At 47.5% G+C, this 12,116-nt stretch overlaps 1 protein-coding gene across 1 annotated transcript in view; it reads right to left on the bottom strand.

The window, feature by feature from the left end:
• PDS5B (PDS5 cohesin associated factor B) overlaps positions 1-12,116 on the bottom strand; it is a 340,516-nt gene that overhangs the window by 170,735 nt on the left and 157,665 nt on the right. The window contains exon 12 of the mRNA XM_063951787.1: positions 5,738-5,889. Coding sequence (XP_063807857.1) covers positions 5,738-5,889 — 152 coding nt within the window. The remainder of the gene's footprint in view (positions 1-5,737; positions 5,890-12,116) is intronic.

The raw sequence follows: 12,116 nt of genomic DNA, 5'->3' as shown, positions 1-12,116 counted from the left end.
GCTCCTCCCTCTATGCCCCTCCTCCAGACCTCAGTTAGAGAACTGTGCCCAGAGGAGATGGACAATACGAGGAAAGGATTTTGTTAATCTAAGGGCAAGATTCATACCAGCCACACAAATCATACCATATAACCTGGAATACACATAACCAGTTAACAGTATGAACAAACGACAGTATCGGTCCAAGACCGATTCTAACTTTAACATAACCCTTATGTAAGCAATAACTATATACAAGTCTTGCAGATTTTCCGCACTGGGACGGGCGCCCAGCATCCTCTACGGACTAGGAGAAAAAGATTTACCGGTAGGTTTAAAATCTTATTTTCTCTTACGTCCTAGAGGATGCTGAGGACTCCGTAAGCACCATGGGGTTTATACCAAAGCTCCCAATCGGGCGGGAGAGTGCGGATGACTCTGAAGCACCGACTGAGCAAATGCTAGGTCCTCATCAGCCAGGGTATCAAACTTGTAGAATTTAGCAAAAGTGTTTGAACCCGACCAAGTCGCTGCTCGGTAATGCCGAGACGCTCCGGGCAGCCGCCCAAGAGCCCACCTTCCTAGTGGAATGGGCCTTTACTGAATGCGGAAACGGCAATCCAGCCGTAACATAAGCCTGCTGAATCGTGTTACAGATCCCGCGCGCAATAGTCTGCTTCGAAGCAGGCGTGCCAATCTTGTTGGCAGCATACAGGACAAACAATGCTTCTGTTTTCTGAATTCTAGCCGTCCTGGCTACATAAATCTTTAAGGCCCTGACTACATCCAGGGACCTGGAATCCTCCAAGTCACTCGTAGCCACCGGCACCACTTAAGGTTGTTTCATATGAAATGAAGACACCACCTTAGGTAAAAATTGAGGACGAGTCCTCACTTCTGCTCTATCCACATGAAAAATCAAGCAAGGGCTCTTGTGAGACAAGGCCGCCAATTCTGACACACGCCTTGCAGATGCCAAGGCCAACAACATGACCACCTTCCAGGTGAGAACTTCAACTCCACCGTTTGAAGGGGTTCAAACCAGTGTGATTTAAGGAACTGTAACACCACGTTCAGGTCCCATGGTGCCACTGGGGGCACAAAAGGAGGCAGGATGTGTAGCACTCCCTTTACAAAATCTGGACTTCTGGAAGAGAAGCCAATTCCTTCTGAAAGAATATCGACAGGGCCGAAATCTGTACTTTAACGGATCCTTACTTTAGGCCCATATCCATTCCTGTCTGTAGGAAGTGGAGAAAAACGACCCAGATGAAAATCTTCCGTAGGAGCATTCTTGGTTTCACACCAAGAGGCATATTTCCGCCAGATACGGTGATAATGTTTTGCCGTCACCTCCTTCCTAGCCTTTATTAGAGTAGGTATGACATCCTCCGGAATACCCTTCTCAGCTAGGGGTCGGCGTTCAACCGCCATGCCGTCAAACATAACCGCGGTAAGTCTTAGAACAGACAGGGCCCCTGCTGTAACAGGTCCTCTCTCAGAGGAAGAGGCCCAGGATCTTCTGTGAGCATCTCCTGAAGATCTGAGTACCAGGCCCTTCGAGGCCAGTCGGGAACAATGAGAATTGTCTGTACTCTTTTTGTCTTATGATCCTCAACACTTTTGTGATGAGAGGAAGAGGAGGAAACACATAGACCAACTGGAATACCCATGGTGTTACCAGAGCGTCTACTGCTATTGCCTGAGGGTCCCGGGACCTGGCAGAATACCTCTGCATCTTCTTGTTGAGGCGTGACGCCATCATGTCTATTTGAGGAACTCCCCCCGAGACTCGTTATCTCTGCAAAGACTTCTTGATGAAGTCTTCACTCTCCTGGATGGAGATCGTGTCTGCTGAGGAAGTCTGCTCCGGAATGAAGACTGCTGACAGAGCGCTTACGTGATTTTCCGCCCAGCGAAATATCCTGGTGGCTTCCGCCATTGCGACTGTGCTTTTTGTCCCGCCTTGGCGGTTCACATGAGCCACTGCTGTGACATTGTCCGTTTTAATCAGTACCGGTAGGTTGCGAAGAAGACCCTCCACTTGTCGAAGGCCGTTGAATATGGCCCTTAGTTCCAACACGTTGATGTGTAGACAGGACTCCTGGTCTGACCACAGTCCCTGAAAATTTCTTCCTTGGGTTACTGCTCCCCATCCTCGGAGGCTCGCGTCCGTGGTTACCAGGATGCAGAGCCGAATGCCGAACCTGCGACCCTCTAGAAGGTGAGCACTTTGCAGCCACCATAGAAGAGACACCCTGGCCCTGGGGGACAGTGTTGTTATTTTTTTTTTTACTTGTAGATGGGACCCGGACTATTTGTCCAGAAGATCCCATTGAAATGTCCTTGCATGGAACCTGCCGAAGGGAATGGCCTCGTAAGTTGCCACCATTTTCCCCAGAACCCGAGTGCATTGATAAACTGACACTCTTTTTGGCTTTAGCAGGTCTCGGACCATTTTCTGGAGGTCCTGGACTTTTTCCCACGTGAGGAAAACTTTTGTTCCATGTCCACTATCATGCCTAGGAACGTCAGTCGAGTTGTCGGAACCAACTGTGACTTTGGCAGATTGAGAATCCAACTCTGTTCCTGAAGCACTCTCTGAGAGCGTGACACGTTCTCCAGTAGTTGTCTTGACCTCGCTTTTATCAGGAGATCGTCCAAGTATGGGATAATCGTGACTCCTTGCTTGCGCAGGATCACCATCATTTTCTGAAACTGATAATGACCATCCTGTACCGCGAATCTCAGGTACTCCTGATGAGAAGGATATATGGGGACATGAACGTAAGCATCCTTTATGTCCAGTGACACCATAAAATCCCCCCCTTCCAGGCAGGCTATCACCGCTCGGAGCGATTCCATCTTGAATTTGAATCTTTTCAAGTACAGGTCTAGGGATTTTAGATTTAAAATGGGCCTCACCGAACCATCCGGCTTCGGGACCACAAATAGGGTTGAATAATACCCTTTTCCCTGTTGGCTCAGGGGAACCCTGATAACCACTCGCTGTTGACACAGCGTTTGAATTGCAGCTAGCACTACTTCCCGTTCTGGGGTAGAAGCTGGTAAGGCCGACTTGAAAAATCGACGTGGGGCACCTCTTCGAATTCCAGCTTGTAACCCTGGGAGACTATTTCTATCACCCAAGGGTCCACGTCTGACTGAACCCAGACTTGGCTGAATAGTCGAAGGCGTGCCCTCACCTGTGCGGACTCCCGCAGGGGAGCCCCAGCGTCATGCGGTGGACTTAGCGGAAGCCAGGGAGGACTTCTGCTCTTGGGAACTAGCCGCAGCAGGTGTCCTCTTGCCTCTATCCTTACCTCTGGCGAGGAAAGAGGAGCCCCGACCTCTTCTGGATCTATGCGACCGAAAGGATTGCATCGGATATTGTGGAGGTTTCTTTTGCTGTTGGGGAACAAAAGGTAAAAAGGTAGACTTACCCGCGGTAGCTGTGGAGACCAGGTCCGCGAGGCCGTCCCCAAACAATACATCAAGGTAAAACCTCCATATGCCTTTTTGATTCTGCATCCCCAGTCCATTGGCGGATCCATAAGGCTCTTCTTGCCGAAATAGCCATAGCATTGGCTCTCGAACCCAGTAATCCAATGTCTCTTTGAGCGTCCCTCATATATAAGACTGCGTCCTTAATATGAGCTAATGTTAACATAATTGTATCCCTATTAAGGTTATCCAGATCAGCCAACAGGGTATCTGTCCACGCTGCTACTGCACTACATACCCATGCCGACGCAATTGCCGGTCTAAGCAAAGTACCAGTATGTGTGTAAATAGACTTTAATGTAGTCTCCTGCCTGCGGTCCGCAGGGTCCTTGAGGGCCGCTGTGTCAGGGGACGGTAGCGCCTCTTGGAAAGGCGTGTTAATGCTTTGTCCACTGTGAGAGAGGATTCCCAACGTACCCTGTCCTGTGTAGGGAAAGGGTATGCCATAAGAACCCTTTTGGGAATCTGCAGCTTCTTATCTGGAGTTTCCCAAGCTTTTTCACATAACTCATTTAGTTCATGGGAAGGAGGAAAATTCATAACCTGTTTCCTTCCCTTAAACATGTTTATCCTCGTGTCGGGCACCGAGGGCTCATCAGTGATTTTTATTGCAATAATCATGCACTGAATACTTTGTCACCCTGGGGTGCAATCTTGCTTCATCATAGTCGACACTGGAATCAGAGTCCGTGTCGGTATCTGTGTCCTCTATTTGTGAGAAGGGACGTTTCTGAGACCCCGACGGGTCCAGTGAGTCGGTGCCATCCGTAGATTGAACACCTGTCGACACCCTGGACTCTGCTTTGTCCAGCCTTTTATGTAGTGAAGCTACACTTGCATTTAACATATGCCACATATTCATCCAATCCTGAGTCGGCACCGCCGACTGTGACACACCACTCATCTGTTCCACCTCCTCTTTGAATAAGCCTTCCGCTTCAGACATGCCGACACACACGTACCGACACCCCACACACACTGGGATATAACTATAAGGGGACAATTCCCTAAAGAAGGCCCTTTGGAGAGACAGAGAGAGAGTATGCCAGCACACACCAGCGCCAAACTGACCCAGGAAAACCCAGACAGCGCATGTGTATATGTGTGTATATGTATATATATATATATATATATATATAATTTTGTTTTCCCCCACTCACTGCGCCAATTATGTGCCCCCCTCTCTTTTTTCAGCCCTCTGAGCTCTTCAGCAGGGGAGAGTCCGGGGAGCCAGCGTTCTCTGCAGCTTCTGTGGAGAAAATGGCGCTGGTTAGTGCTGAGGGATCAAGCTCCGCCCCCTCCAGCGGCGGGCTTCGGTCCCATTCTGTATCTGAAAATAATTGCGGGAAATCATTTATTTACTGCCTCAGCAGCCTAATAACATCCTTTTGTGCCAAAACGAGGTTTATTGCTGCCCAGTGCACCCCCCCTGCGCCCATCAGTGCCATGTGTGTGTGTGTGTTATGTGGGAGCTTACCTCAGGAAGATCTGAAGTCTTCTGCCGCCTGACGTCTTCTTTCTTTTCTAATATTCACCCGGCTTCTTTTTTCCGGCATCTGTGAGGATGATGGCGGCACGGCTCCGGGACGAACCCCAGGGTGAGACCTGTGTTCTGACTCCCTCTGAAGCTAATGGTGTCCAGTAGCCTAAGAAGCAGAGCCCTTAAACTCTTAAGAAGTGGGTCTGCTTCTCTCCCCTCAGTCCCACGATGCAGGGAGTCTGTTGCCAGCAGAGCTCCCTGAAAATAAAAAACCTAACAAAATTATTTTCACAGAAAACTCAGGAGAGCTCCCTGTAATGCACCCTATCTCCTCTGGGCACAAGATCTAACTGAGGTCTGGAGGAGGAGCATAGAGGGAGGAGCCAGTGCACACCATACTAGAAAGTTCTTTTAGGTGCCCATATCTCCTGCGGAGCCAGTCTATACCCCATGGTCCTTACGGAGTCCCCAGCATCCTCTAGGACGTAAGAGAAAAAATATTAAGTAAACAGTGTTTGTATGTCATCCTTAGGTTCAGTTGTGTGAATGACAAGATTCGGTTCTGTTTGTCCACTCATTTTATGACGGGAAGCCACAAGCACTGTTTTTTTTTTTTACTATTACATTGACCATAAAGAATATGAATCGGTCCTGGTTCACCAATCCAAGGCACCCTTGCAAGTGGCTGGAACCCAGTTTGGAAACTACTGCCATAGCCACACAAAAAACAACAACAACAAAAAAACACCACACACACAGAAACAAGCCACTTACCGATCATCAATACTGTTCTGGTAATATATATGCAGCAGCTTATCTTTTATCCAGGAAATCTGTTTGGCAGACTCTTTTCCAGCTTCCGCCTGCAAGGCATACTTCTTATAGATCTGAGCCAGACCCATCATGGCTTCTTTTCTGACTCTCCACTGTAGAGAAGAAAAACGATGGGAAGGTAACCATCAGAAAGCCATTACACAGCATGATTTTATAATCCAGAACTACACTGTAAGAAGCATGTATTCTAGTTTGATATATAAATGTGTTTTTCAGTACTATAAAGAGATCATATGGTATCACGCATTCATGAGTCCCCTAAATATTAGTTTAACAGATTACTTGAATGCGTACTACAGCAGCAGTAGTTGAGTATGTTGATCATGTCAGACCATGTGGTCTTTTCACTGTAAGAATGTGTCCAGGGCAGGCATTCCCAACCTCAGACCTTAAGGCACGCTAACAGTCCAGGTTTTAATGATATTCATGCTTGAGCACAGGTGACTTAAGTGCCCAGTTATTTTGATTTAACCATCAGTGCTGAAGCCTGGATAGCACTAAAATCAACACTGTTAAGGGTTCTACACACACGGCAATGTGCCGCCGAGGTGCCTAACAGCCAATACGGCCAAACCGGCAGCAGGGTGAGTCAAGTTTCTTCACTCCCCCCCCGTCACCCGGCTTCATAGCAGTGCAAGCTAATATGGACGAGATTGTCCATATTGGCTTGAATGTTTAAACAAGCAGGCACCAATGATGAACAAACGCGGGGCCGCACATCGTTCATCATTGGTGCCTACACACTCAAAGATATGAACGAGATCGTTCATGTATTTCAGTAGTATCGGCCAGTGTGTAGGGCCTATTAGTGTGCCTTGAGGACAGACGTTGAGAATGCCTGGTCTAGGTGCAGTGTCAGTGTTAGTAATGGAATGGTGCACGAGTTATAGAATGGAAGGAACAGGGGCACCAACAGCACAGATTAGTGACGCAAGGATAGTAAAACTAAAACCAGAAGACTGTAGTTAAATGCATCTGTTGGATGCATTATTATATATGTACTCTATTTACACAGAATTGTTATTTGAATTGTTTATACACACAAAAGACATAAAAGGACTTTTTTTTTTTTATGGGCGGGGGAGGGAGAATACATTGAAAAATTGAAAATATGTCAAAATTGTAAGAAAAACAAAAACAAAAAAAACCCTATTTTCCAAATGATCTTATAGCTACTAACTGAACAACTGTTGCATCGGGACGTAGTCAGGAACCTGGCGGTCAGAAGACAGACACCGGGATCACGACTGCACCGCCACAGCTATTCTCAATCCTGGGTGTTCACTTCACCCATGCAGTGGGAATAGAACCTGTGGTGAGCGCAGCGAGCCACGAGCCTGCAGTGTGGTAAACGCAGCGAGCCCGTAAGGGGCTTCGTTGCACTCGGGACCCCTGCCGGCATACTGGCAGTTGAGGTCCCGGCATCAGTATTCTGACAGACAGGATCCTATACCCAACCGTTGCATGAGCACATGAAGAAAAATATAAAATTTCTATCAAATCATCTCCAGTACTCAAAATTACTATAGTAAATACTTTCAAGGTGGCTTAAAAGACAAAAAAAAAACAAAAACAAAACACAACTGTTTGATAGCTGGTGGTTTCCAGAAATTTGGTGCACCATACATACAAAAATACTAAATTAAATTTAAAGTTTCACTAATTAACGCACGATTTCCCCCCCCCAAATACTGCTCCGAAATTGTTGGGGGGTTTTATGAGTGAAATAGGTGAAGAACATGGATTTAACCTTATGCATAATGATTTTAGTTTAGGGGGGCGGGGGGGGGAGGGAGACATTTTTTTTTTCTCAAACAAACATCCGGGAACATTGGTAACATCACAACATTACTTTTTATCCCCAGAATAGCTGCCAGGTACACAGGGGGTTTCTGGGGGTGGCGGTTTGTTTTACACTTTCCCAGAGGTTGCCATTGTCTGCAGCCGCTGGGTGGCGGATTCAGCCGTGCTGATCGGCAGCACTGAGGGGAGGGTGCGGGGAGGCAGGAGCAGCAGCGGAGGGAAGTTTTTTTTTCCTGCTGCTGCTAACACTGTTTAACTGACTGGTCGCATCCAATGCGACCAGGTCAGTTAAACACTTGCTGGTGTGGTCGCATCAGATGCGACCGTGCCAGGCAAGTGGTTAATACGAGTCTGCATAGGACCCTTAAAATAAAAACATTCACTTAACTCCATCCCCCCAATTATGGTTTTCAGAAAATTCTACAGGTGTGTACTTGCTGCATTTTTTTTTCACTCCAAGTTCTTTGTGCATTATATATATATTCTGACAAGTGTCGCATATAAATCACTGCAGTCTCCTGAGGTGGGTTTGACTCATCCAATTGCAGTTAAGACTTACATACGCACGGAAAAAAAGCCGCTACACTGCATAGCGCAGCATACACGTACAATTCATATTGAGGCTAGATGTATTTAACAGGCTTTCTGATAAAACGTGTTTGCATGTGTGTAATGCTTCTGTGGTATCATAAAGAACTACATTTTATAATATGACTATGCACTGTAAAGCATCTGTGTGGGGTTTCTATGCCCCATCATGTTCATATGGATTTACTCCAGAGTCTCTATGGTTTTCGGTTAGTCAAGAAACATAGGGGAAAGTTAAATTACTTATGATTAATGAGGAATGTTAGTTATTCTCAAGCATTCTTATTCCTGGTACACATTGACGTGATGTGTAACCAGAAGATAAATTACATGGGCACACACTGAGTGAGGTAATAAAGGTTGGAGCGACATATTGCTCCTTCCTGCCATCATTAGCTTTACAAGGGTGTTAGAGCAGTAGTCTTTACTCTTAAACTATACTTGCACCAATGTAAGAAAAAATAGGATTTTAATTACCGACCAGTAAATCCTTTTCTCGACGTCCATAAAGGATATTGTGGAGACTTAGCACGATGGGTATAGACGGGGTCCAATAGAGCCGGTGCACTTTACATTTATTCACTGGGTGTGCTGGCTCCTACCCTCTATGCCCCCTCCCACAGGGAGTTATAGGTAAAAATGTGCCCAAAGGAGAAAGGACATATATGAGAGAAGGAACATGATAACAAAGGGTGGTGAGATTTACACACCAGCATAAGACAAACCTAAAACAACCAGCAACGGCTGGTAACAACAGCAGCAACAGCTGAATAGGTAACTACATAACAAGAACCTGCAGAAAAGTAAACGCACCGAGGCGGCCGCCCAATATCCATTATGGAGTACGAGAAAAGGATTTAACGGTAGGTAATTAAAATCCTATTTTCTCTAGCATCCATAAGGGATATTGGGGAGACTTATTACGATGGGGACGTCCCAAAGCTTCCAGAACGGGCGGGAATGTGCGGAGACGTCTGCAGCACTGTGCCCAAACTGGGTATCCTCTTTGCCCAGGGTATCAAACCTGTAGAACGTCACAAAAGGTGTTCTTCCCCGACCAGGTAGCAGCTCGGCATAGTTGCAAGGGCGAGACTCTACGGGCAGCCGCCCAGGAAGACCACCGATCTTGTAGAGTGGGCCTTCAGAGACTGTGGAACAGGCATGGCTGCAGACACACAGGCCTGTTATATAGTAAGCCTAAGCAAACGAGCAATGTATTGCTTCGAAGCAGGGCAACCCTTTTTCTGCAAATCATACAGCACGAACAGGAAATCAGTCTTTCTAATCAGAGCAATTCTCTTAACATAGATCTTCAAGGCTCGCACCGCATCCAATGCCTCCGGAGGAGCAGAAGTGCCAGAACCTGACGGAACCACAATAGGTTGATTTATGTGGAATGCAGAGACGACCTTCGTCAGGAACTGCTGTCTAGTCCTGAGCTCCGCTCTGTACTCGTAAAAGACCAAGTAGGGACTTTTACACGATAAGGACCCCAATTCTGAGACACGCTTAGCAGAAGCCAGGGCCAAAAACATGACCATTTTCCACATGAGGTACTTGTCTTCTACCGTCATCAGTGGTTCAAATCAGGAGGACTGTAGAAACTCTCACTCAACATTTAAATCCCAGTGGGCGGCACAAAAGGAGGTTGTATGTGAAGTACCCCTTGCAAAAAAGTCTAAACTTCTGGCAACATTGCCAATTTCTTTTTGGAGAAGATGGAGAGAGCTGAAATCTGGACCTCAATGGAACCCAGACGTAAGCCCTTGTCCACAACAGCCTGCAGGAAATGCCCCAAGTTGAACTCAGCAGGCGGATACGTGAAGTCCTCGCACCAAGAGGCAGATCTTCTCCAGATATGATGATAGTGTTTTGACGTCACAGGTTTCCTGGCCTGAACTATGGTAGTAATGACCTTTCAGGAAAGGCCCTTGTGAGCTAGGATGTTCTGATCAACCTCTATGCCATCAAAGGAAGTTGCTGTAAGTCCGGGTAGACGAACGGTCCTTGTTGAAGATCTCTTCTTAGTGGTAGAGGCCAAGGTTCTTTGATGGACATGTCCAAAAGATCCCCGTACCACGCCCTCCGAGGCCAATCCGCGGCAATCAGCATTGCCTGCACTCCTTGATTTCTGATTCACTTTAGCACCTTGGGAGGAACGGAATTGGAGAAAACAGGCAGACCCAGCCAGTAAGGCCAAGGAGACATCAGTGCAACCACTGCCCTTGCCTGACAGTCCCTGGTTCGGGAGCAATACCAATGAAGCTTCTTGTTGAGTCGAGAAGCCATCATGTCTATTTGTGGGAAGCCCCACTGGACGATGATCTGCTGAAACACCTGATGGTGGAACCCCCACTCTCTCGGGTGAAGATCGTGTCGACTCAGGAAGTCCGCTTTCCCAGGTGTCTACTCCCGGAACGAAGATTGCAGACATTGCTCTTGCATTTCTTTCTGCCCAGAAGAGTATTTTTGACACCTCGCATGCAGGCCCTGCTTTTTGTCCCTCCTTGTCGATTGATGTACGCCACTGCTGTGGCGTTGTCAGACTGTACCTGGATCGCGTGATCCCTAGGTAGAAGCCTAGAGCAGAGCATTGTAGATCGCCCAAAGTTCCAGAATGTTGATTGGAAGGAGGGCTTCGTGGGCTGACCACCTGCCCTGGAACTGAGCCCCTTGGATGAAAGCTCCCCATCCTCTCAGACTCGCAACCGTCGTGAGGAGGATCCAATCTAGTATCCCGAAACTCCGGCATTCCAGGAGATTGGAAGACTGCAGTCACCACAGGAGGGAAATCCTAGCCTAAGATGACAGCTGTATCATTCGATGCATCTGAAGATGTAATCTGGACCACTTGCTCAGGAGATCCAAATGAAATGTTCTGGCATGGAACCTCCCATATTGGATCGCCTCGTATGAGGCAACCATCTTCCCCAACCATCTTATGCAAAGATGGATGGATATTTGAGCAGGACGGAGAACTATGCGGACCATCTCCTGAAGTGTTCTGGCTTTGTTCTCTGGGAGGAACACCTTCTGGCCCACAGTATCCAGTAACATACCCAGGAACAGGAGCCGCTGAGTTGGCTCCAGGTAGGACTACTGTAAATTGAGAATCCACCCATGCGGTCGATATGGAGCAATAAAAGCTCCCTGGATCTTGCTTTTATTAGGAGATCGTCCAGGTAAGGGACAACACTGACCCCCTGGACCCGGAGCTGAAACATCATCTCTGCCATTACCTGGACCCTTGGAGCTGTGGACAGGCCGAAGGGTAGTGCCTGGAATTGGTAGTGATCATCTAGTAGGGCAAACCTCAGATAAGCCTGATGAGGTGGCCTAATCGGAATATGGAGATAGGCATCCTTGATATCCAGGGAGGCCATGAATTCCTGTTCTTTGAGGCCCGCAATCACTGCTCACAAGGATTCCATTTTGAACTTGAAAACCTTTAGGTAGGGTTCATAGACTTTAGATTCAAAATGGGCCTTACCGAACCGTCCAACTCTTTCCTCATAGTTGTATTGGTACTGGAACAATGACGTGACGACTGGACCAACTTTTGGATGGCCTTTTGCAACGTAACTTGCGTATCCTCCAAAGCTGGTAAGCTTGATTTGAAAAATTGTTGGGGAGGAGCACCGTCGAACTCCAGCTTGTAGCCCTGAGTAATGAGGTCCTTGACCCAGGTAACCTGGCAGGTACTCTCCCAGACGCGGCTCAAGTGACGCAGTCGAGCTCCCACCTAGAGATCCCCTCGGGGTGGGTGGGCACAGTCATGCTGAGGACTTAGTGGAAGCAGAACTGGTGCTCTGTTCCTGAGAACCGGTGTTTGTAGGTGTTTTTGTCTTACCTCTGGTGCCTCTAGCAGCATTGGAGGCACCTCCGGCCCTAGATTGAAATCTGTTAGACCGAAAGGACTGAACAGACG

This window comes from Pseudophryne corroboree, chromosome 2 (assembly GCF_028390025.1).
Source record: "Pseudophryne corroboree isolate aPseCor3 chromosome 2, aPseCor3.hap2, whole genome shotgun sequence".
Lineage (NCBI taxonomy): Eukaryota > Metazoa > Chordata > Amphibia > Anura > Myobatrachidae > Pseudophryne > Pseudophryne corroboree.
Note: the sequence above shows the minus strand (reverse complement) of the source record. Positions and strands in the feature narration are given on the sequence as shown.